We start from the raw sequence: 27816 nt of genomic DNA on the forward strand, positions 1-27816 counted from the left end.
ATAAGGCACACATCACACTGGTAAATACCAAACGATACCTCGCGTAGTGTAAGGAGCATAAACATTGGACGATTGAACAGTGGAAAAACATTGTGTATAGTGACAAATCATGGTACACATTGTGGTGATCCAAGGGCAGGGTGTGGTTATGGTGAATGCCCAGCGAATGTCATCTGCCATCGTTTGTAGTGCCAACAGTAAAATTCGGAGGCGATGGTGTCATGGTGTGGTCGTGTTTTTCATAGAGAGGGCTTGCACCCCTTGTTGTTTTGTGTAGCACTATCGCAGCACAGGCTTACATTGATGTTTTGATCACCTTCTTGCTTCCCACTGTTGAAGACCAGTTCGGGGATGGCGATTGCATCTTTCAACACGATCGAGCATCTGCTAATAATGTGTGGCCTGTGGCAGAGTGGTTACATGACAGTAACATCCCTGTAATGGACCGGCCTGCACAGAGTCCTGACCTGAATCCTATAGAACACCTTTGGGATGTTTTGGAACGCCAACTTCGTGTCGTACCTCACCAACCAACATTGATACCTCTACTCCGTGCAGCACCCGTGAAGAACGAGCTGCCATTCCCCGAGAAACCTTCCAACACCTGATTGAACGTATGCCTGTGAGAGTGGAAGCTGTCATCAAGGCTAAGGATGGGCCAACACCATATTGAATTCCAGCGTTACCGATGGAGGGCGCCATGAACTTAAAAGTTATTTTCAGCCAGGTGTCTGGATACTTATGATCACATAGTGTATATGCAGCATTTGTTTTCACGTCACCTGCATCATGGACGGTACCTATCAAGTATTTGTACTCATGACGAAATACACTGCCTTTATGTCAGCTTCATAAAAAAGAAATTGCTTGTTGAACCCAAACAAAAATACATGTTAAGACAAGGTTTGTGTAAGTACTCAGAAGATAATGCTATTCATCTCGTGGCATAAAGAAAGTAGTGTGCTACAGAATGCTTGGCAGGGTATGAGCATCATAAGGAAAACAAAAGCAAAGAATGCAGCAAATATTGCTGTTATATGGTAACGCCAGTAAACACACAGCCAGTTTCACAAAAATAAAATAGTCCAAGGTCCTGCCTGGAAAATAATTTCTCACCACAGTTATTCTTCTTATCTTATGAATAAAGTATTACACTTGTATGATCCCTATTAAACAACCATCAAGAAAGTCACTTTCCAGTTGAAAATGTGCTTCAACCTTGGATTAATAACATATTTAACACAGTATCCATAGGTTTCGACAGTTGTGGCATTGATAAACTGTCTGAGCATTAACAGATCGTTTTTAGATAATGTGAAATAATATATTGTTGGTGATTAATCCCTCTCCTATGTTGTCTGTTATGCTTGAAAAATTAAGGAAAAATGCTATAAAATGTATGCTGTGCCAATTTAACTGAATTACATCTTATCAAGATAACCTTACAATTAAAGCATATCTGAATGAAATATAGTCAATCCATGGAAAGTCCAGAATGGAATAACAACAAAAAGGAAAGATTGCTATCACCATATAGAGGAGACACCAAGTAGCAGACACGCACAACAAAAAGTCTGCTATACATTTTAGCTGTCAGCCAAAATGCCTCCTGCTGAATTAGAAAGCACACAAATATTCACACAACCACAGCTGACTTGCACATAACTGAGTCCAACCACAGCAACCAAAGACAGTGGTCCTTGTGTGAATGAGTGTGTGTTTTCTACTTCAAAGGCCTTTTGGCCAAAAGCTAAAATGTATAGCAGTCTTTTTTTCATTTTGCCTGTGTACGACTCAACATCTCCTCTAATTATCAAGTAGCAATCTATCCTTTTAATAATATTGTTGTTAATAAAACATTAAGTAAATGTGACATGAATGTGCCCAAATTGTCACTAATTAGTAAGCTGTTACAAAATTTTGACCTAAAGGTCATGGGTTGTATTCAAGTAGCAGTACAGGACTTACACAGAAGTAATGAAATATGACACTGGGATTACGAAACCTAGTTAACAAAATATTGAGCCACAATTTCAGCAGTGAAATAATCAATGGTGCTGAATATAGATAGCGAGATGACTGACTGATGCACTGTATTTCTTAAGATCGCATTAATGTTTTTTGATTTGGCTGCATGTAGCTCTCTCGCACAAGAGATAAAAATCTTGTCTTCATCGAGATTTGAACCACGACTGAACACAGCCTGTGCACTACATCATGACTGGTTACTACTGAGCTGCAGAATGACTGCCACAGATAGCTGTCTCTGACTCTCTCGGTGATCGCTAAGATAGATAATTCATAATGTAAAAGATGATATTAATTGTAGTTTCTACATGTATCAACCATCCTAGACCCAGAAATGTGAAATTACTACCTAGAAGTCACATCTTAAGTGTGAATAATTTAGAATATGTAATGGAAATGACTAGAAAATATTAAGGGAATGCAGCAGGATAATTCTGAGATTCTCCATAAGTGAGACGACGGTAACCGTACAGCCAGATATGCTCTGGAAGATTTACACTAACATCAGCAGTAATACAGGTATTGGACAAAAATATGAAAACAAGGCAAGAAATCCATGCTTAAACACGATTGCAGATAATAGCCAAGCCTTGAGGTTGCCCTGTGGTGTCTGACAATGAATGGCACCTGCAAAATATCCTCAATGTGTTGCAAGTGTCAGCGTAGCCAGAACAGTGTTCTGTGTAATTGTTAGTGCATTTTGTTAGAGCTAAGTGAATTTGAACATGAGAAAATTATTGGTGTTTGTATGGCGGGTGCTTTGATAACGAAGGTAGCCAAAGTGTTTGTTATTTCAGAAGGCACCATAGGATTAAAACTGCATGTAGGGAAAGCAGAAAAATGTCATCCGCTGAGCCTACCATGGACAAAAGTGTGTGCTAAGTGATCCTGACAGATGGTTATTGAAGAGAATTGTGGCGAGAATGCAGAGGCTGACATCTCCAAAAGTCACTGCAAGACTGAATGTTGCACTCATGAATGCATTCAGCACCAAAACAAAGTGAAAGGAGCTCCATAAGCAGGGAATTGCAGAGTTTACCGGAATTCCAAAATGCAAATGCCTGTAACAGGAAAACTTGGTGCTAAAGCTAAACAACATGGACTGTGGAACAATGCAAGAAATTCATTTGGTCAGATGAATCTTATTTCACACTGTTTCCAACTTAAGACAAAGTTTGTTTCAGGAGTGCACAAGGCTGGGGTTTAGAGATATTTGGGTTGCCATATCATGGTATTGTGGTGACTCCTTCCATCGCCTCCACCTGTAGCAGCAGACAATGGGCTGTGCGGACCAGAAACTGGGCCCCCCAACACCCTTGCTTATCACTTCTGCCAGATGAAGAGCTTAGACAGTCCTGCTTTCCGGATGCCGCACACACCGAACCAGTGCTCAACCAGGCCCTTGTTCTGCTCTGATGAGGCAATACCTACAGCTGTGCTCTTGGCAGCTTGCTTATGCAACGTCATGTGACTCACATTGACGTCTGCCACATTTCGCCGAGATACACGTGAACAGCAAAATTCTTACTCCACGTTGATTGTCAGTCTTCTGTCGCGGTTCCTTTAACAGGAGGAGTGGTACAGCGTTTTTCCACGCCACCTTCCTGAGCTGTGTGTCCTCGAGGTGCTTCTATTACTACTGCTGTACAAAAGCCCAATGCCAGATGCCTGGTTCATTCTCCTGGTATCAGCAATTGTAATACTGCATGCAGTGTAGTGTAAATAGTGCAGTGAAGTGCAGTGCACACCAGAAATACCAGGTGGGTTTATTACTATTCTGTCTCCGGCTGTTTGCCAGATGACGCCGAACAAAGGCTGTAAGCCTTTCAAGGTGTGCTCTGCTCAGATACTCCAATCCAAGTGAGGGCCCTCCTGGATTAAGAGATATTAACCCGATGAGTTTTGCAGTAATCATTAGCTTTGAGAATAATACCTCAAAACCAGCCCACGCAGCTCTTCCAGCATGCCCCCTTATTTGTTGTCATCTTCCTTAATTACTGAACTGCTTAGGTGTGTATGCCCCGTAGGAGCGTAGAAGGGAATTAAATCTTTCCTTCAGTATTAAATGGACTCCAAGTGTACACTGCGAATTTGCATTACTGTACTGCCAAGGATCATGTGACTGTTTTGGTTGATCGGCTCCATCCCATGGTGCAATATTTGTTCCCCAGTGGTGATTCTGAGTTCCAAGATTACAAGACATCTTTTCACTCAACTCACATTGTCCAGGACTGGTTCTCTGAGTACGACGATGAATTGTCGCATCTCCTCTGACCACAAAGCCACAAGATCTCAATATTGGTGAGCCTTTGTGGTCTACTTTCATGAGAAAGGTGTGTGATCACTATCCACCTCCATCACTGTTACCTGAACTCGCCACTATTATACAAGAATAATGGTATAAAATCCCTGTGAAAACAATACAGGACCGGTATTTATCCATTTGAAGATGAGGGGAAGGTGTTTTTGAATGCCAACAGTTTTCCTACACCATATTAGGCATGGTAATGTGCTTTGCTTGTGGTGTTCCTATACTTTAGTCCGGACCTGATACATTTCCACAACCAAACATACTTGAGGTGTACGGCTTGCACATCAGTGAAGCAACTACCAAATCAGCTTAAGACCCAAAGATGAAAAAATTAGGCCAGTAATTTTTATTCCCATTTCTGTAAGTGGGTGTTGGAGCTAAGCATAATATTCAGATTCACAGCCTGCAACCTGAACTTCATTAATTATGAGCAGGGGCTTTCATTTTGGCTGTCTTAATCTTCAGTAGCTGTTACAATTATTTTTATTTTTCTGTTTTAAGTGTACTTCAAATTGAGCTCATTCTCCAGAGGCTATTTACTTTCCTTTTTTTATTTTCCATTATCTCTGGTGCTGTATGTGGGGAATCCATTAGTTAAGTGCACCCAAAAACCTGTGAAGTTATGTAACCAACCAATGTGAACAATTCAAGTTTGGTTCCAAGCTCTGTGAAAATGCAAGGAGAACCATCTGTCACCAAAACATGAAAAGGAACCCAAGCCCAGAGATTGTTGCCTAGAATACACCAGCCATAAGTGAAACTGTCATTCAACCAACAATTGTCTAAGGAATGAAAAGCATTTTCTTATTAAAGGTAACATCACCATTGTCACTGCTTTTTCAATAAAAGCAAAAGGCATGTATTGAATGGACTTCTCTATATTCAATACAGTTAAGACACATAATATCAGTAATATGTCCTGAGCATGGGGCGGAGTTTCCATGCAGCGCCTTGAAGTTAGCAATGTTTGCTCTCAATTTAATCCCTTGTGATTTAATACAAATGAAGCATCTTGGCTCTATGCTATCACTATATTCAAATGAAAATTATCAAGGTGTCATGAATATGGTCTGCTATGTTAAGGAGTACCCTGCTTGTGGCACAGTATGACTCAGTCGGTGATGTTGATTTTAATTTTATTGCATCTACTGACGATGTTCAGAATGTGTTCCAAACTGCTCTGGATGTTGTTTTTTGTGCTTTGTGAGAGTTGTCAGCATAATGTTATGTTGGCTGACAATTACACCTGATTGCAGACATGAGCAAAACTATTCATTTTTGTGGGTTATTATATCTTCTCAGCAGCATGTTGCTCACTACAGTAATTTGTGAAACAGGGTAGTGCTCATTCAGCAGAAGGGCTCAGTGACAGCAAGTCCATAAGTATAAATATAAGAATGTGAATGACATTTATACACAGCATCCCGCAGTAAATTAATATGATGGTACAGGTTTGCTGATGGTGATGGAATGGGCAGAGTGTATCCATATTCTCTTGATCCATGAAGCCAAACTACATTCATTATTCAGCAAGAGATATTGGTTGTGTTATTATAACCCAGACTGAATTTCTCCCAGGGAAAGAATTGGTCAACTGTGCGGTACTACCTTTGTCACCTGTGCATCCCACACTCTACATTAATACCCTGCCTATGTTGTTGGATATTTATTGGATACAGTATTATGTTCTGTTATCTGAGTATAGTATCCAATTTGAGCTTAACCATTTCAATGAAGAAATGTTACAGAAGGTCTTAATCCCAAAGAATTGAAATAGTTGGATCAGAAATCTGCAGTGTTCAACACATAAAAATTCAGTGAAAAACCTAAGAGACTGTTGTAATAACTAAATAATAAGACCTTGTGCACATCAACTTGTCTCGAGATGCTGTTGCTCGCTAGCTCATGTTTAATTGAATAAGAGGATTCCGCTTAAATAAAGCAAAGGCAGAATGGCAAATAGACATGGAGACCACCAACCTCACAGTTGACATTACCATTGACAGATCTGAAAAATTCATTAAAACTATGAAAATGGCAAAGTAACTGTTTCATACAATGAGGGTGAATCAAATAGAAACTAGAATTTTTATATATAACGTTATTTAAGCTTCAGAAAATCTCATTCACGCAAACTTATTTTTCTTCATAGTATCCTGAATGGAAAACGCTTTTTTTCCGAATGAATAGGCATTTTGTTGTCCCCGTTTTTGTAAAATGAATGTGGCTGTGACAGCAGCCAGTTGCCCATGAACACTTAGACAGCACCATCGTCATCAAATTTGTGTCCTCCGACTGCTTCCTTTAATGGTTGAAACAAATGAAAATAGCAGAGCAATAAGTCCAGGCTGTTGGGAGGATGTTCTTGTGTGATCCAGAAAAATTCCTGAATTATTTCTTGGTTTTTGGTGGCTTTGTGGGGTTCAGCATGGTCATGAAGCACAATCATATCCCGGATTGGAAATGTGCACCTATTCTGGCAATATGCATTTTTTGTTTGGTCCAAAAATTGACGATAGTATTCAGCATTCGCAGAGCAACATTTGTGGAGAGAATCAGTGAGAACTCCTTCAAGGTAAAAGAAGACTGTCCTCAACCTTGCCAGTCATTGGTGAGTTGCATTCTCAGCTGTTTCTCATCCACGTAAAACCTTTTTTGCCATGTGTTCAGTTGAGTCTTTCTCAGGGTGTTGCGCCTGAACTGTGCTGCAAGTCTCTTCAAAATTTTGGATGGTTTTTACACCCTGTGTTGTGAGAAACTTGTCTCAACAGATGACAGTGCATCATGCTCTGACATTGATATTCTGACTAAAGAAATGGTACAGCTGAAAATCAAAGCAACAATGAGCAGAGTTTACACCACTCTCCATTTACGTAAATTAAAAATTCTGATTTATATTTGATTCACCCTAGCACATAAGACTTGAACAAATAAAAACATTTTGAGACCAACAAATTCAATGTTTCCATTAGTCTTTCTGTGCTGATTTATCACATCTCTTAATGACTAACCAACCCATTACGTTTGTTTGTTCAAGTTCCTTTCGAGGCATGTGTTTTGCTTGATCACAGTGGTGAGCATCTACACAGTTACCATGCAGTCTCCCTACATGAAATGATTATGGCATTATGGGAACATTTATTTTAGACTCAGATCAACTATCATCGTTTTTGTATTAACAGAATACTTTATATAATGGACACCAGCCTCACCTTGACCTGGAAAATGGCAATAAATTTGTCACCACTAATATGCCACTGTCAGCCATGTAGTAAACTGCATATATGGGTTCCAGATTCCTACCACTCAGTGAGAAATATATATCGCTGCAAGTTTCCATTTGCCTCTGTGCTCAATCACAGTATTCTCCTTCAAAAGTCAGAAAATGGTTATTAAAATCCACACCTGTGAACAAGGACATACCCTAGAGCAATTGCAGTTTTTCTACACTCAACACATAACTTGTCCAAACTCTATGCCTCTTAAGTATGTGTGTATTTGTCATTCAGTCTTTACTCTGTTTAAATGACCATAGGCTGAAGGACACAGCAGTTAGTTTCAGTGGACTTCCAGTTTCACAGATTAAACACTAGGGACATTTCAAGCTTGCTGCAACTTTTCTTAACCAAAATGGTTTAGCTCATATTGGTTATTATGTTCAGATAATAGACCCAAAAAAAATATCCAATGTCCTAGATGGGGTGTCAGTGTTGTGTGTGGGATTGAAAGGAAGCTCAGTAGTTTCAGTGTTCCATTTCCTGTGAGTGATGTGTAATCCTTTTATATTTGACATCACTAGCTTTATTTAATAAGATTTTTTGATGTTTGTTGAGGTGGTACTAGTCAGTTCTCACTCAACCGTGCTCCACCAATCTTCACAGAACTTTGTCTCCTTGTGTGTGAATGGGTGGTGAAAGAGACCATTAATTGTCCTCCAAGCTACTTGAATGACATACACAACTGAACTTTAAACTTTCTGTTTTTACACTTTCCTTTACAACAACACAATCTCATATAGTAAGTGGGCTGACAGATCATCATAAACATAAGTAAGTTGTGCAAAAGCAAGAAAATAAGTATATTTTACTTAATCCAAGTCAACAGTCATTTTTCATGGTGTCCATTGTAACCATGACCTTTGTACTTTTTCTTCATGTCTTCTAAAACACCTTAAAAACTTGGTGCCAGGGAACAAGTGTCCCCACGGTGATAGGTTCAAGACATTCTCCAATCTGCACATATCACAATAATATCTCCCACAGTGGGATGTCCTGACACTTACTGATCAATTTCACATTCAGCTTTCGTTGTCACAGAAGCTTGAAAGTGGAACATGCTATTGTAAAGCTATCATGTCACACTTCAGGATGCAGAGGTGACGATGGCATTCACACATAGCTGACCAATTCTTTCCCTGGTGAAAACTGTGTACGTCATAATAACGCAGCCAGTATCTGCTGTTCAATAACAATTCTGGTTTGCCTTCAAGGACTAGGAGAATATGGGTATCCTCTGCCCATTCCAGCACCATCAGCTCACCTGTACCATCATATTAATTTATTGTAGGATTTTGTGTATAAATGTCATTCCAATTCTTATATCTATACTTATGGACTTGCTGTCATTGAGCCCTTCTGCAGAATGAGCACTACCCTGTTTCACAAATTAGTGTAGCGAGCAACGCGCTGCTGAGAAGATATAATAACCCACAAAAATGAATAGTTTTGCTCATGTCTGCAATCAGGTGTAATTATCAGCCAACATAACATTATGCTGACAATCAAAAGGGATTAAATTAAGGGCAAACATTGCTAACTTCAAGGCACTGCATGGAAACTCCACCCCACGCTCAGGACATATTACTGATATTATGTGTCTTAACTGTATTGAATATAGAGAAGTCCATTCAGCACATGCCTTTTGCTTTTATTGAAAAAGCAATGACAATGGTGATGTTTCCTTTAAGAAGAAAAGACTTTTCATTCTTGGACAATTTTAGGCTAAATGACAGTTTCACTTATGGCTTGTGTATTATTGGCAAGGATCTCTGGGTTTGGGTTCCTTTTCATATTCTGGTGACAGATGGTTCTCCTTTCTTTTTCACAGAGCTCAGAATCAAACTTGAATTGCTGGCATTGGTTGGTTACATTATTTCGCAGGTTTTTGAGTGCACTTAACTGATAGTTTCCCCACATAGTTCACTCTATTGTTGTGAAATTTTATTTTACTCACAGCTTTTGGGATAGTGTCAGTGAAAGTATTCCCAAGAGAAAATGCTTTTAATTTTCTAATGCTCAAAATATCATAAAAGTGTTATCCACTCATAATGTTTATAGCACAGCACCAGAGATAATGGAAAATAAAAAACGAAAGTGAATAGCTTCTGGGGAATGAGCTCAGTTTGCAGTATACTTAAAACAGGAAAATAAAAATAATTGAAGAGGAGGACTGCCAAAATAAAAGCTCCTGCTCATGATTTATGTGGTTCAGGTTGCAGGCAGTGATGTTGAATATTATTTCTACCCATACTTTAGCTTCAACTCCTAGTTATGTAAATGGGAATCAAGTAGATTGGCGTAGTTGTTTGGTATTTTGGCCCTATGCCATCTCAGCGGCTTCTTCGCAGCTCCATTAACTTGTAATTTGTGCACCTCAAGAACATTTGATTGTGAAAGTACACTACTGGCCATTAAATTTGCTACGCCACGAAGATGCTGGATCCAAACGGCCTCGTATCCTAGCAGTTGAGATGACAGGCATCTTATCTGCATGGCTGTAACAGATTGTGCAACCATGTCTCGATCCCTGAGTTAACAGATGGGGACATTTGCAAGAAAACAACCATCTGCACGAACAGTTCGACGACGTTTGCAGCAGCATGGACTATCAGCTCAGAGACCATGGCTGCGGTTACCCTTGACGGTGCATCACAGACAGGAGTGCCAGTGATGGTGTACTCAACGACGAACCTGGGTGCACGAATGGCAAAACGTCTTTTTTTCGGATGAATCCAGGTCATCATGATGGTCGCATCCATATTTGGCGACATCGTGGTGAATGCACATTGGAAGCGTGTATTCGTCATTGCCATACTGGTGTATCACCCGGCGTGATGGTATGGGGTGCCATTGGTTACATGTCTCGGTCACCTCTTGTTCGCATTGACGGCACTTTGAACATTTCAGATGAGTTACGACCCGTGGCTCTACCCTTCATTTGATCCCTGCAAAACCCTACATTTAAGGCAGGATAGTGCATGACCGCATGTTGCAGGTCGTGTACTGGCCTTTCTGGATACAGCAAATGTTGGACTGCTGCCCTGGCCAGCACGTTCTCCAGATCTCTCACCAATTGAAAATGTCTGGTCAATGATGGCCGAGAAACTGGCTCTCCACAATATGCCAGTCACTACTCTTGATGAACTGTGGTATCATTTTGAAGCTGCATGGGCAGCTGTACCTGTACACACCATCCAAGCTCTGTTTAACTCAATGCCCAGGCATATCAAGGCCATTTTTATGGCCAGAAGTGGTTGTTCTGGGTACTGGTTTGTCAGGATCTATGCACCCAAATTGCGTGAAAATGTAATCACATGTAAGTTCTAGTATAATATATTTGTCCAATGAATACCCGCTTATCACCTGCATTTCTTCTTGGTGTAGCAATTTTAATGGCCAGTAGTATATATTGTTCCAGATACCAGTCTAAATGGCAACTACAACCTTCTGAATATGTTTGGCAGTGCTGTTACTGTCATCTTACTCCCTGGAATAGCTCAGAATTATCGTGCTACATTTGTTTGATATTTTCTTGGCATTTTCATCAAAGATCTGAATTATTCTCACTTAAGATATGATTTCTAGTTAGAAATTTCACATTTCTAAGTCTAGGAAGATTGATCCAAACTGAAATCACAGTGGATCTCATCTTTTCCATAATTGATCTGTCTCAGCTGTTACTAGGACGGTCTGAGAAAGACCTTTGGTAGTCATTCTGTGGCACAATAGTAACCCAATGATGCTGTAGTACGCAGACTGTTCAGTCATCATTCAAATCTTGCTGGAGTCAAGATTTTTACCTCTTCTGTGACAGAGCTACAACCAGTCAGATCAAAATACATTAAGGTGATCTTAAGAAAAATTGTGCATCATCAGTCATCTCACTATCTATATTCAGCACCATAAAGCTTCAGTTGCCAGAGACTGCAGTCATGTGTGAGTTGCGATTGTGTGAGCGTACGTGTGTGTGTGTGTGTGTGTGTGTGTGTGTGTGTGTGTGTGTGTGTGTGTGTGTGTGTCTTTTTTTGATGAAGGCATTGCTGTGCTAAAGCTTATTTGTGACAGTCTTTTTGTTGTGCCTATCTATGACTCAGCACCTCTGCTGTATGGTGAGTAGCAGCTTTCCTTTTCGTAATATTGTAACATTCCATCCTGGATTTTCCATTGTTTGACTTCAGCTCCATTGGTTATTTAATTGATGAAGCAGTGGCTCAGTGTTTTGTTAACTGGGTTTTGTAGCCCCAGTGCCACATTTCACTACTTCTGTAAAAGTCCAGTACTGCTACTTGAATGTAACAAATTACTTTTATGTCAAAATTGTGTATTATCTTAGTAATTAATGATGATTTGAGCATCCTAGTGTTACAAATACTTTATGTTTTATTAAAATATGCTTTGTTGTTAGGTTATAAGATCTAACTCACTTGTGGTAGTACATTGCATGTTAGTTTATCAAACACAAGAGATAAACATAGGAAAGAAATTAATCACCAACAATACATTCTCTCACATTACCTAAAACAATCTGTTACTGCTCAGATAGTTTATCAATGCCATGGCTGTAGAAACCTATGGATACTGGGTTAAATATGTTGTTAATATGAGGTTGAAAGGTATTTTCAACTGAAAAGTGATTTTCTTGATGGGTTCGATAGAGATCATAAAAGTGTAACACTTTATGGAATAAGATAAGAAGAATACGTGTGGTGAGGAATTATATACTAACCAAGCCCTTCAGAAGCTTCTTTAGTGAAACTGGTGCTGTGCTTGCTGGAGTGACCATATACCAGCATTATTTGCTGCTGTCTCTTCTTTTGTCTTTCTTATATTGTGACTTCAAGGAATACCAGTTGGTAACAAATGGCAACTGTGATGCTCAAACCCTGCCAAGCAGTCCGTAGTACACCACTTTCTTTATGCAATGAGGTGAATAACACTGCCTTCTGAGTACTTACACAAACCTTGTCTTAAGATGTATTTTTGTTCAACAATCAATTTCTATTTTAGAAGCTGACATAAAGGCAGCATATTTCATCATCAGATACTTGATAGGTATGCTGCACGAGGCAGGTGATGTTAAAAAAAATGCTACATATATGCAGTATCCCTACATGCAGCTTTTTGTTTGTGTGTATGGTGTTTCAGATCTCTGTCTATCATGATTTAATTTTATTGTTACTTCCCTCAACATATTTAGGGTATGTTGTGTGGTGTATGTCGTGTGATCTGGTGGAATAGTTGACATTGGACAGAGGTCTTACGTTCAACTCTAACCTCAGCCAAATATTTTAACTGGTACCAAAGAACCTTCTTTACTTCAGGCAGAGTGAAGTGAAGAATTCCAGCTCCGCAGTTGTTCTGAAACCATGTTAAACATGCGAAGTCAGTTTTAATTAGACCAGGACACACTAAACTTTTTCTACAATGAGCCTTTATCCAGAACAGGCTGGATAGATAGTAAAATCAGGAGCAGGTGTCACATTATGATTTTCTGTAATACGTGGAAACCAGAATGAAAGCAATGAGAAATGTCTCGTGGTTCCATACATTTCATGAAGCAAATTTGTGTACTGTTGGCAGGCCAGGTGAACTGCCATCATTGGTCAGATCTGGCCTGTGGTCCATAGTTCGCTGATCTCTGGACAAGTCGGTGACAGAAGCAGGTGTCACAACATATATTTTGTTATTGCTGGGTGTAAGAAGACATCCTGGGGAACAAAACTAAATGCCTTCTCTGAAGACTACCTAGAAAAGGTACCCCGGAACCCCACTCATGATGGAAATATATTGGAATCTCTTCCGAACAGCGTGTTGCAAGGCATTCCAGATATGCTCAATAATGCTCACGTCTGGGGAGTTTGGAGGCCAGCAGAAGTGTTTAAACTCAGAAGAGTGTTGCTGGAGTCACTCTGCAGCAATTCTGGATGTGTGGGGTGTCGCATTGTCCTGCTGGAATTGCCCAAGTCCTTCAGAATGCACAGTGGAAATGAATGGATGCAGGTGGTGAGACATGATGCTTACATACATGTCACCTGTCAGAGACATACCTTGACTACCAGAGTCCCATGACCCTCCAACTGCACATGCCCTACACCATCTCAGAGCCTCCACCAGCTTGAACAGTCCACTGCTGACATGCAGGGTCTGTAGATTCATGAGGTTGTCTCCATACCTGTACATGTCCATCTGCTCGATACAATTTGAAACAAGACTCGCCCGACCAGGCAATGCTTCCAGTCATCAATAGTCCAATGTCGATAGGCCCAGGCGAGGCGTAAAACTTTGGCTCAAGTCGTCAAGGGTACACTAGTGGGCCTTTGGTTCCGAAAGCCCATATTGATGATGTTTCTTTGAATGGTTTGCAGGCTGACACTTGTTGATGGACAAGCATCGAAGTCTGCAGCAATTTGCGGAAAGCTTGCACTTCTGTCACATTGAATGATTCTCTCCAGTCGTTGTTGGTCCCATTCTTGCAGGATCTTTAATCAGCCACAGCAATGTCAGAGATTTGATGTTTTACTGGATTCCTGATATTCATGGTACACTTGGGCAATGGTTGTACGGGAAAAATCCCCACTTCATCGCTACCTCGGAGATGCTGTGCCCCATCGCTCATGTGTCTACTATAACACCATGTTCAACCTCACTTAAATCTTGATAACCTGCCATTTTAGCAGAGTAATCGATCTAACAACTGCACCAGACATTTGTTGTCTTATATAGGCATTCCCGACTGCAGCACAGTGTTCTTTGGCTCTTCACTAAAGAAAAATTAGTAGTCTCACATCTCAGTGAGGAACTTGAAACTCTCAGCACAGAGCAGAACCATCTAGAGGAACTATGGCTCAAGTTTAAAACAATTATTGACCAGGCTCTGGAGAGATACATACTGAGCAGAACAGTGCTTGATGGGAGGGACCCTCCATGGTATACAGTCACTCTAAGGAAACTTGTAAAGAAACAGAAATTACTGCATTATAGGTGTAAAACAAAGATTAGTGCTATAGATAGAGAGATGCTGAATGAAACATGTTTTCGCTGTTAAGAGAGTAATGCATAAAGCCTTTATTGACTACCATAGCAGAATACTGTAAAATGATCTTTCGCAAAACCCAAAGAATTTCTTGTCGTATATAAAGACTGTTAGTGGCACCAAAGTTAATGTACAGTCACTTGCGAATGAAATAGGAACTGAAATTGAGGGTAGCAAGGCAAAAGTTGAAATGTGTAACTCCATTCTCAAATGTTCCTTTACAAAAGAAAACCCAGGAGAACTGCCCCAGTTTGATGCTCATACCACTAAAAAGATGAATGAAATAAGTATAATTGTCAGTGGTGTTGAGAAACAGCTGAAATCATTAAAATTGAACAAAACTCCAAAACTGATGGAATCCCTATCAGATCGTATACTGAATTTTCGGCTGAGATAGCTCCTCTTCTAACCCTAATCTATCGTAGATCCCTCAAACAAAAAGATGTACCCTGTTCTTGGGAAAAAGAAAAGAAAAACACAGGTCACACCTGTCTGTAAGAAGGGTATTAAAAGTGGTCCCCATGTCATTGGCATCGATTTGTTGTAGAATCCTAGGACGTATTCTAACCTCAAATATTATGAGGTATCTCAAACAGAATAACCTTCTTCATGCCATCCAGCATGGGTTCCAGAAACATCGATCAGCGCACTTTTCTCACATGACACACTGAAAGCTTTGAATCAAGGCAGTCAGATAGATGCAATATTTCTTGATTTCCAAAAAACATTTGACTCAGTACTGCATCTATACTTATTATCAAAAGTATGATCGTATGAAATATCAAGTGAAATTTGTGACTGGATTGAGGACTTTTTGGTAGGGAGGGCGCAGCATGCTATCTTAAATGGAGAGACATTGTCAGATGTAGAAGTAACATCATGTGTGCTCTCAGGAAATGTGTTGGGGCCCTTGCTGTCCATGGTGTATACTAATGACCATGCAGACAATGTCAATAGTAACCTCCAACTTTTACAGGTGATACAGTTATCTATCATGAAGTACTGTCTGAAAGAAACTGCTTAAACATTTTGTCAGATCTTGATACAATTTCAAAGTGCAGATATGGGAAACTTGCTTTAACTGTTCAGAAATGTAAAATTTTGCACTTTCCAAAACAAAACAAAAACATAGTATCCTATGACCATAATATCAGTGAGTCACTGTTGGAATCGGCCAACTCGTACAAATACCTGGGTGTAACACTGTGTAGGAATGTGAAATGGAAAGATCACAAAGGTTCAGTCATGGATAAAGCAGGTCATAGACTTCTGTTTATTGGTGGAATACTGGGGAAATGCAATCAGTCTGCAAATGAGGTTGTGTGTAAGTAACACATGCAACTAGTTCTAGAATATTGCTCAAGTATGTGGGACCCATACCAAATAGGACTAAAAGGGAATATTGAACATATACAGAGAAGGGAAGCACAAATGGTCACAGGTTTGTTTGATCTATGGCAAAGTGTCCCAGAGATACCGAAGAATCTGAACCGGCAGACTCTTGAAGAAAGATGTGAACTATCCCAAGAAAATCTACTAACAAAGTTTCAAGAATAGACTTCAAATGATGACTCTAGGAATAACTACAACCCCTTTACATATTTTTCACATAGGTATTGTGAAGAAATGATTGGAATAATTACAGCACACACAGAGGCATTCAAAGACTTATTCTTCGTATGCTCCATACATGAATGGTACGGGGAGAAACCCTAATAACTGATGCAATGGGACGTACCCTGTGCCATGTACAACACGGTGGTTTGGGGTGTATAGATGTAGATTTAGATGCAGGTGTAGATGTAGGTATAAAAACTCTGTTTCTTGCTTAACCACAAGATTTAGTATCTCTGTTGTTACTGAAAAATTAGAAAAATATCATTGTATGTTTGAAAAATTCATTTGGTTCTACACAGTTCCCTGTTACATGTATTTCTTTTGTTACCTTGCAGATTTTTCACTGTTACAGAACAAGACAGTGAACGGTCACGTTAGTTTTGTAATAATGTTTGTGATCCTTCAGTCTCATTAAAAGTGCATATGCCTTTTTTTCTTTGTGAAGACCTTAGTCTTGTATGCAGTTATAGGTTTAATATTTATTATTGAGAAAAGAACAAAGATAAAAAAATTACTCACTTTACAGGAGTGGTTTTCATCATCAGTGATGTCTTTTGCTGAAGAATTGCTCCATAGTAGCTCTGTCTCAAACCACTCTGCAACTACCTTGGACCAGTTACCGCCCTTACCTGAATCATCTGTACAGTGCCTTCTGCAATTGGCTAAAGAATTTGAAGAATTGGCCAACACGTGCCTTTTAGTTCTTCATCTCGAGGTAAGAGTAATTTATTAATGTTATTTTCATACTGTGATAATGAGAGGTGAATGAGTAGAGTTGTTACACTAGTGGTGGGCTACAGTCACGATGATATGAATGAAGTGGATGAGAAGAATAATTGTGACACAAGCCAATGTTCTATTTACTGAATATCAGAAGTTAGCGAAAACTTAATGTTTATTATAAATTTCGATATTTAAATTTACACTGAGAAGACATCTATATCAGTATGCTATTGAGGCAGAACTGGAAGCTCCTTGAGCCTGCAGCCAAAATAAATGCCAGTGTTTGTTTCCATTTTTAATTCCAGTTGATTAGACTGCCTTTACTTTAATGAAGTTAAAATACCAACCTTTGTAGCTTACACGAATATGCAATACGTGGAGAGGAATTTTGTCATATGCATCAACAAGTCACAAAATCTATGTCATTAAATAGAATGTGTTAGATAGTGAAGAGTAAAAAGTTTGATATAGCCAATAGAAATTCGAAATGTGCATATACTTTCTTTTTCTCATAAAGATGCATTTTCTAATGTTCCATAATTTTTAATTCAGCTGAAAAATTTTAGGCCTTCTGAGAGTGAGCACAGTCAGTTTGCCAACATAGTGAAATATTTTCTACATATTAAATAAAAAAAAAAACACAACAGTGGAAAATCTAGGATGGAATGTAACAATACTATGAAACAGAAAGTTGCTACTCACCATATAGCGGAGATCCTGAGTTGCACCACAAAAAGGGTGTCACACACACACACACACACACACATATATATATATATATATATATATATATATATAGATATAGATATATATATATTTAAAAAGAAAGATGATGAGACTTACCCAACAAAAGCGCTGGCAGGTCGATAGACACACAAATAAACACAAACATACACACAAAACTCTAGCTTTCGCAACCAACGGTTGCCTCGTCAGGAAAGAGGGAAGGAGAAGGAAAGACAAAAGGATATGGGTTTTAAGGGAGAGGGTAAGGAGTCATTCCAATCCCGGGAGCGGAAAGACTTACCTTAGGGGGAAAAAAGGACAGGTATACACTCGCACACACACACATATCCATCCGCATATACACAGACACAAGCAGACATTTGTAAAGGCAAAGAGTTTGGGCAGAGATGTCAGTCGGGACGGAAATACAGAGGCAAAGATGATGTTGAAAGACAGGTGAGATATGAGCGGCGGCAGATTGAAATTAGAAATTAGCGGAGATTGAGGCCTGGCGGATAGCGAGAAGAGAGGATATGCTGAAGGGCAAGTTCCCATCTCCGGAGTTCAGACAGGTTGGTGTTAGTGGGAAGTATCCAGATAACCCGGACGGTGTAACACTGTGCCAAGATGTGCTGGCCGTACACCAAGGCATGTTTAGCCACAGGGTGATCCTCATTACCAACAAACACTGTCTGCCTGTGTCCATTCATGCGAATGGACAGTTTGTTGCTGGTCATTCCCACATAGAACGCTTCACAGTGTAGGCAGGTCAGTTGGTAAATCACGTGGGTGCTTTCACACGTGGCTCTGCCTTTGATCGTGTACATCTTCCGGGTTACAGGACTGGAATAGGTGGTGGTGGGAGGGTGCATGGGACAGGTTTTACACCGGGGGCGGTTACAGGGGTAGGAGCCAGAGGGTAGGGAAGGTGGTTTGGGGATTTCATAGGGATGAACTAAGAGGTTACGAAGGTTAGGTGGACGGCGGAAAGACACTCTTGGTGGAGTGGGGAGGATTTCATGAAGGATGGATCTCATTTCAGGGCAGGATTTGAGGAAGTCGTATCCCTGCTGGAGAGCCACATTCAGAATCTGATCCAGTCCCGGAAAGTATCCTGTCACAAGTGGGGCACTTTTGGGGTTCTTCTGTGGAAGGTTCCGGGTTTGAGGAGATGAGGAAGTGGCTCTGGTTATTTGCTTCTGTACCAGGTCGGGAGGGTAGTTACGGGATGCAAAAGCTGTTCTCAGGTTGTTGGTGTAATGGTTCAAGGATTCCGGACTGGAGCAGATTCGTTTGCCACGAAGACCTAGGCTGTAGGGAAGGGACCGTTTGATGTGGAATGGGTGGCAGCTGTCATAATGGAGGTACTGTTGCTTGTTGGTGGGTTTGATGTGGACGGACGTGTGAAGCTGGCCATTGGACAGGTGGAGGTCAACGTCAAGGAAAGTGGCATGGGATTTAGAGTAGGACCAGGTGAATCTGATGGAACCAAAGGAGTTGAGGTTGGAGAGGAAATTCTGGAGTTCTTCTTCACTGTGAGTCCAGATCATGAAAATGTCATCAATAAATCTGTACCAAACTTTGGGTTGGCAGGCCTGGGTAACCAAGAAGGCTTCCTCTAAGCGACCCATGAATAGGTTGGCGTACGAGGGGGCCATCCTGGTACCCATGGCTGTTCCCTTTAATTGTTGGTATGTCTGGCCTTCAAAAGTGAAGAAGTTGTGGGTCAGGATGAAGCTGGCTAAGGTAATGAGGAAAGAGGTTTTAGGTAGGGCGGCAGGTGATCGGCGTGAAAGGAAGTGCTCCATCGCAGCGAGGCCCTGGACATGCGGAATATTTGTGTATAAGGAAGTGGCATCAATGGTTACAAGGATGGTTTCCGGGGGTAACAGACTGGGTAGGGATTCCAGGCGTTCGAGAAAGTGGTTGGTGTCTTTGATGAAGGATGGGAGATTGCATGTAATGGGTTGAAGGTGTTGATCTACGTAGGCAGAGATGCGTTCTGTGGGGGCTTGGTAACCAGCTACAATGGGACGGCCGGGATGATTGGGTTTGTGAATTTTGGGAAGAAGGTAGAAGGTGGGGGTGCGGGGTGTTGGTGGGGTCAGGAGGTTGATGGAGTCAGGTGAAAGGTTTTGTAGGGGGCCTAAGGTTCTGAGGATTCCTTGAAGCTCCGCCTGGACATCAGGGATGGGATTACCATGGCAAACTTTGTAAGTAGTGTTGTCTGAAAGCTGACGCAGTCCCTCAGCCACATACTCCCGACGATCAAGTACCACAGTCGTGGAACCCTTGTCCGCCGGAAGAATGACGATGGATTGGTCGGCCTTCAGATCACGGATAGCCTGGGTTTCAGCAGTGGTGATGTTGGGAGTAGGATTAAGGTTTTTTAAGAAGGATTGAGAGGCAAGGCTGGAAGTCAGAAATTCCTGGAAGGTTAGGAGAGGGTGATTTTGAGGAAGAGGAGGTGGGTCCCGCTGTGACGGAGGACGGAACTGTTCCAGGCATGGTTCAATTTGGATAGTATCTTGGGGAGTTGGATCATTGGGAGTAGGATTAGGATCATTTTTCTTCGTGGCAAAGTGATATTTCCAGCAGAGAGTACGGCTGTAGGACAGTAAATCTTTGACAAGGGCTGTTTGGTTAAATCTGGGAGTGGGGCTGAAGGTGAGGCCTTTGGATAGGACAGAGGTTTCGGATTGGGAGAGAGGTTTGGAGGAGAGGTTAACTACTGAATTGGGGTGTTGTGGTTCCAGATTGTGTTGATTGGAGTTTTGAGGTTTTGGAGGGAGTGGAGCTGGAAGTGGGAGATTGAGTAGATGGGAGAGACTGGGTTTGTGTGCAATGAGAGGAGGTTGAGGTTTGCTGGAAAGGTTGTGAAGGGTGAGTGAGTTGCCTTTCCGGAGGTGGGAAACCAGGAGATTGGATAGTTTTTTAAGGTGGAGGGTGGCATGTTGTTCTAATTTGCGGTTGGCCTGTAGGAGGATGCTCTGAACAACTGGTGTGGATGTGGGAGAGGAAAGATTGAGGACTTTTATTAGGGACAGGAGTTGATGGGTGTGTTGATTGGCTGAGTGGATGTGTAGGTGAAGGATTAGGTGGGTGAGGGCAATGGATTGTTCGGTTTGGAACTGGTATAGGGACTGATGGAAGGAAGGGTTGCAGCCAGAGATGGGAACTTTAAGTGTGAGGCCTTTGGGGGTGATGCCAAATGTCATACAAGCCTGAGAAAATAAAATATGGGAGTGTAATCTGGCTAGGGCGAAGGCATGTTTGCGGAGGGAATGTAAATAAAACTTAATGGGGTCGTTGTGGAGGTGTTGTGAGGGTGACATGGTACTGGAAGGTGGAAAGTGGAACACGAGGCTGAAATGAAAATGAAAATAAATATAAAAATATATGGGGAGAGATAAAGGTAAAACTAGAAAGCAAATGGAGATCTGGTGTAAAAAAAGGCGAAAAAGGGTTGGTTAGAGCTGGGCTATGTTGATCCTGTGGTGAACTTGTGTAGGTAGATAATGATGTGCACAAAGGTTAGGTGGTTGTGTTGCCGCCAAAACACGTTAAAGGGTGGAGAAATACGGGAAAATTTCGAAAAAACTACGTGAGGATGTATTAAAAGGGTGGTTTGGTGGTGGCAGATTATGGAAATGAAGCTAACAATTGTCTGATGAAGAAATAATGACGTTAAAACCTGTGGGAAGCGGCTAAAAATGATCGATGATGTGAGAAAAACGGAAATGGAAATAAAGCAAAAGATATTAAAACTAGCCGAAAAGGTTGTTTAATAGCTGAAAGGAACTGTTTGTGAACTGGAAACGGTGGATTTTATAGCAGCGGTAGTGTTGAAAGCGGAAAAAAAAAATTTTGGTTATGGTTTGGAAGTGGGTTACGTATTGTTACGTACTATTGAGTATATATCGGCGGGATAAAATTGTATACTGGATTACGGTAAAAAAGGAGAAGGTGAATAGAAAGTAAAACTGCTGGCAAAAACAGAAGGAGGAAATAAGATGACAGAAAAGACTACGAAATGTAACAGTGACAATAACAATAACAATAACAAACGTGATTGTTGGATTCAAATTAATGATATGAATATAATAGAGGGAAACATTCCACGTGGGAAAAATATATTTAAAAAGAAAGATGATGAGACTTACCCAACAAAAGCGCTGGCAGGTCGATAGACACACAAATAAACACAAACATACACACATTTGGCATCACCCCCAAAGGCCTCACACTTAAAGTTCCCATCTCTGGCTGCAACCCTTCCTTCCATCAGTCCCTATACCAGTTCCAAACCGAACAATCCATTGCCCTCACCCACCTAATCCTTCACCTACACATCCACTCAGCCAATCAACACACCCATCAACTCCTGTCCCTAATAAAAGTCCTCAATCTTTCCTCTCCCACATCCACACCAGTTGTTCAGAGCATCCTCCTACAGGCCAACCGCAAATTAGAACAACATGCCACCCTCCACCTTAAAAAACTATCCAATCTCCTGGTTTCCCACCTCCGGAAAGGCAACTCACTCACCCTTCACAACCTTTCCAGCAAACCTCAACCTCCTCTCATTGCACACAAACCCAGTCTCTCCCATCTACTCAATCTCCCACTTCCAGCTCCACTCCCTCCAAAACCTCAAAACTCCAATCAACACAATCTGGAACCACAACACCCCAATTCAGTAGTTAACCTCTCCTCCAAACCTCTCTCCCAATCCGAAACCTCTGTCCTATCCAAAGGCCTCACCTTCAGCCCCACTCCCAGATTTAACCAAACAGCCCTTGTCAAAGATTTACTGTCCTACAGCCGTACTCTCTGCTGGAAATATCACTTTGCCACGAAGAAAAATGATCCTAATCCTACTCCCAATGATCCAACTCCCCAAGATACTATCCAAATTGAACCATGCCTGGAACAGTTCCGTCCTCCGTCACAGCGGGACCCACCTCCTCTTCCTCAAAATCACCCTCTCCTAACCTTCCAGGAATTTCTGACTTCCAGCCTTGCCTCTCAATCCTTCTTAAAAAACCTTAATCCTACTCCCAACATCACCACTGCTGAAACCCAGGCTATCCGTGATCTGAAGGCCGACCAATCCATCGTCATTCTTCCGGCGGACAAGGGTTCCACGACTGTGGTACTTGATCGTCGGGAGTATGTGGCTGAGGGACTGCGTCAGCTTTCAGACAACACTACTTACAAAGTTTGCCATGGTAATCCCATCCCTGATGTCCAGGCGGAGCTTCAAGGAATCCTCAGAACCTTAGGCCCCCTACAAAACCTTTCACCTGACTCCATCAACCTCCTGACCCCACCAACACCCCGCACCCCCACCTTCTACCTTCTTCCCAAAATTCACAAACCCAATCATCCCGGCCGTCCCATTGTAGCTGGTTACCAAGCCCCCACAGAACGCATCTCTGCCTACGTAGATCAACACCTTCAACCCATTACATGCAATCTCCCATCCTTCATCAAAGACACCAACCACTTTCTCGAACGCCTGGAATCCCTACCCAGTCTGTTACCCCCGGAAACCATCCTTGTAACCATTGATGCCACTTCCTTATACACAAATATTCCGCATGTCCAGGGCCTCGCTGCGATGGAGCACTTCCTTTCACGCCGATCACCTGCCGCCCTACCTAAAACCTCTTTCCTCATTACCTTAGCCAGCTTCATCCTGACCCACAACTTCTTCACTTTTGAAGGCCAGACATACCAACAATTAAAGGGAACAGCCATGGGTACCAGGATGGCCCCCTCGTACGCCAACCTATTCATGGGTCGCTTAGAGGAAGCCTTCTTGGTTACCCAGGCCTGCCAACCCAAAGTTTGGTACAGATTTATTGATGACATTTTCATGATCTGGACTCACAGTGAAGAAGAACTCCAGAATTTCCTCTCCAACCTCAACTCCTTTGGTTCCATCAGATTCACCTGGTCCTACTCCAAATCCCATGCCACTTTCCTTGACGTTGACCTCCACCTGTCCAATGGCCGGCTTCACACGTCCGTCCACATCAAACCCACCAACAAGCAACAGTACCTCCATTATGACAGCTGCCACCCATTCCACATCAAACGGTCCCTTCCCTACAGCCTAGGTCTTCGTGGCAAACGAATCTGCTCCAGTCCGGAATCCTTGAACCATTACACCAACAACCTGAAAACAGCTTTTGCATCCCGTAACTACCCTCCCGACCTGGTACAGAAGCAGATAACCAGAGCCACTTCCTCATCTCCTCAAACCCGGAACCTTCCACAGAAGAACCCCAAAAGTGCCCCACTTGTGACAGGATACTTTCCGGGACTGGATCAGATTCTGAATGTGGCTCTCCAGCAGGGATACGACTTCCTCAAATCCTGCCCTGAAATGAGATCCATCCTTCATGAAATCCTCCCCACTCCACCAAGAGTGTCTTTCCGCCGTCCACCTAACCTTCGCAACCTCTTAGTTCATCCCTATGAAATCCCCAGACCACCTTCCCTACCCTCTGGCTCCTACCCCTGTAACCGCCCCCGGTGTAAAACCTGTCCCATGCACCCTCCCACCACCACCTATTCCAGTCCTGTAACCCGGAAGGTGTACACGATCAAAGGCAGAGCCACGTGTGAAAGCACCCACGTGATTTACCAACTGACCTGCCTACACTGTGAAGCGTTCTATGTGGGAATGACCAGCAACAAACTGTCCATTCGCATGAATGGACACAGGCAGACAGTGTTTGTTGGTAATGAGGATCACCCTGTGGCTAAACATGCCTTGGTGCACGGCCAGCACATCTTGGCACAGTGTTACACCGTCCGGGTTATCTGGATACTTCCCACTAACACCAACCTGTCAGAACTCCAGAGATGGGAACTTGCCCTTCAGCATATCCTCTCTTCTCGCTATCCGCCAGGCCTCAATCTCCGCTAATTTCTAATCTCAATTTGCCGCCGCTCGTACCTCACCTGTCTTTCAACATCATCTTTGCCTTTGTACATCCGCCCCGACTGACATCTCTGCCCAAACTCTTTGCCTTTACAAATGTCTGCTTGTGTCTGTGTATATGAGGAGGGATATGTGTGTGTGTGTGCGAGTGTATACCTGTCCTTTTTTCCCCCTAAGGTAAGTCTTTCCGCTCCCGGGATTGGAATGACTCCTTACCCTCTCCCTTAAAACCCAAATCCTTTTGTCTTTCCCTCTCCTTCCCTCTTTCCTGACGAGGCAACCATTGGTTGCGAAAGCTAGATTTTGTGTGTATGTTTGTGTTTGTTTGTGTGTCTATCGACCTGCCAGCGCTTTTGTTTGGTAAGTCTCATCATCTTTCTTTTTAATATATATATATATACCTACAAACAATCTTTCCTCATCAGGAAAGAGGGAAGGAGAGGGAAAGACGAAAGGATGTGGGTTTTAAGGGAGAGGGTAAGGAGTCATTCCAGTCCCGGGAGCGGAAAGACTTACCTTAGGGGGAAAAAAGGACGGGTATACACTCACACACACACACATATCCATCCACACACACACATACAGACACAAGCAGACATATTTAAAGACCATGTCTGCTTGTGTCTGTATATGTGTGGATGGATATGTGTGTGTGTGTGAGAGTGTATACCCTCTCCCTTAAAACCCACATCCTTTCGTCTTTCCCTCTCCTTCCCTCTTTCCTGATGAGGCAACAGTTTGTTGCGAAAGCTTGAATTTTGTGTGTATGTTTGTGTTCGTTTGTGTGTCTGTCGACCTGCCAGCACTTTCATTTGGCAAGTCACATCAGCTTTGTTTTTAGGTATATTTTTCCTTCGTGGAATGTTTCCTTGTATTATAACCATATATATATATATATATTTATATAAGGAGTCATTCCAGTCCCGGGAGCGGAAAGACTTACCTTAGGGGGAAAAAAGGATGGGTATACACTCACACACACACACACACACACACACACACACACATATCCATCCACACATATACAGACACAAGCAGACATATTTATAATAGAAGGAAACATTCCACGAAGGAAAAATACACCTAAAAACAAAGATGGAATGACTCCTTACCCTCTCCCTTAAAACCCACATCCTTTTGTCTTTCCCTCTCCTTCCCTCTTTCCTGATGAGGCAACAGTTTGTTGCGAAAGCTTGAATTTTGTGTGTATGTTTGTGTTCGTTTGTGTGTCTGTCGACCTGCCAGCACTTTCATTTGGCAAGTCACATCATCTTTGTTTTTAGGTATGTGTGTATATATATATATATATTTTTTTTTTTTTTTTCAGCCAGTAAGGCCTTCATCAAAATTAGACGACATACACACACATGCAAACACAACTCACACACACAAGACTGCAGTAACAAGCAACTGAGGCCACACTGTGAGCAGCAGTACCAGTGCATGATGGGAGTGTTGACTGGGTGGGGGTAAGGAGGGGGCTGGGGCAGGGAAGGGGAGGATTAGTAGGGTAGGGGTGGTGGACAGTGACATGATGTTGGGGAGTGTGGAGGGACATGACTGAAAGAGGGTAGGCCAGCCACGTGCAGTCAGAAGGTTAGACAGGGGTGGGGGATGGGTAGCGGAAAAGGAGAGAAGTAAAAAGACGGGGTGCAGTGGAGTGTGTAGTGCTGGAATAAGAACAGAGAATGGGTTGGATAGGAGAGGACAATGACTAACGAAGATTGAGGCCAGGAGAGTTACAGGAGTGTAGGATATATTGCAAGGAAAGTTCCCACTTGTGCAATTCAGAAAAGTTGGTGTTGGTGGGAAGGATCCATATGGCACAGGCTGTGAAGCAGTCATTGAAATGAAGGATGTCATGCTTGGCAGTGCTCAGTGACAGGGTGGTCCACTTGTTTGTCCAAAGTTTGTTAGTGGCCATTAATGTGGACAGACAGCTGGTTGGTTAAATAGAACGCACCACAGTGGTTGCAGATTAGTGTTTAGATCACATGACTGTGAATGCTTTCACAGGTAGCCCTGCCTTTGATGGGATAGGTGATGTTTGTGACCAGACTGAAGCAGGTGGTGGTGGGAGGATGTATGGTACAGGTCTTGCATCTAGGTGTGTTAGAGAGGTATGAGCCATGAGGTAAGGGGTTGGGAGCAGGGGTTGTGTAGGGATGGATGAGTATATTGTATAGGTTCGGTGGACAGTGGAAGACCACTGTGGAAAGGATAATGGACAGGACATTTCTGATTTCAGGGCACGACGAGAGGTAGTCAAAACCCTGGCAGAGAATGTTACTCCAGTTACTCCAGTCCTGGGTGGTACTGAGTTACGAGGGGAATGCTCCTTTGTGGCCAGATAGTGGAACTTTGGAAAGATAAGGCATGGGAGGTTTGTTTTTGTACAAGGATTGGAACGATAATTATGGTTTGTGAAAGCTTCAGTGAGACCCTCAGTATATTTTTAGTAGGACCGCTCATCACTGCAGATGCGACGACCACAGGTGGCTAGGCCGTGTGTAAGGGACTTCTTGGTGTGGAACAGGTGGCAGCTGTCAAAGTGGAGGTATTGCTGGTGGTTAGTAGGTTTGATATGTCATCTTTGAAGTGGGGGTCAACATCTAGGAAGGTGGCTTGTTGGGTTGAGAAGGACCAAGTGAATCAAATGGGGAAGAAGTTATTGAGATTGCAAATCGCCCCAGATCACCCCCGCCTCCTCCTTACCTCCAGCCAGGCATCAGTCCCATCATGCATTTGTGCTGCTGCTTGCAGTGTGACCTTAGTTGCCTGTGATTGCACTCACATATGTGTGAGTTGCGTTTGCACAAGTGTGTATGTGTATGTTTGTCATCTGATTTTGATGAAGGCTGTATTGGTCGAAAACTATATATATATTTGTGACAGTCTTTATGTTGTGCCTATCTGTGACTTAGCGTGTCCACTATATGGTGATTAGCAACTTTCCTTTTCACAATATTGTTATTTTCAAAGAGAGTAAGTCAGGTGGTATATTTTGGTTCTGTGTCAGTAAGCAGCTTTGTGTAAGTACCAGGAAGCAGCCAGTAATACAGGACATGGCAATTTGTGCTTACTGCCCTCAAGGGCAGAGCTCAGGTCATTTGTAACACAGTGTGTCCATATTCTGAACTATGTC

At 42.2% G+C, this 27816-nt stretch overlaps 1 protein-coding gene across 2 annotated transcripts in view; it reads left to right on the forward strand.

Moving 5' to 3' along the window:
• LOC126187413 (exocyst complex component 4) overlaps positions 1 to 27816 on the forward strand; it is a 282045-nt gene that overhangs the window by 196196 nt on the left and 58033 nt on the right. For both annotated transcript variants that reach the window (XM_049928480.1, XM_049928481.1), the window contains one exon: positions 16794 to 16982. In XM_049928480.1, coding sequence (XP_049784437.1) covers positions 16794 to 16982 — 189 coding nt within the window. The remainder of the gene's footprint in view (positions 1 to 16793; positions 16983 to 27816) is intronic.

Source organism: Schistocerca cancellata, chromosome 5, assembly GCF_023864275.1.
Source record: "Schistocerca cancellata isolate TAMUIC-IGC-003103 chromosome 5, iqSchCanc2.1, whole genome shotgun sequence".
Classification (NCBI taxonomy): domain Eukaryota; kingdom Metazoa; phylum Arthropoda; class Insecta; order Orthoptera; family Acrididae; genus Schistocerca; species Schistocerca cancellata.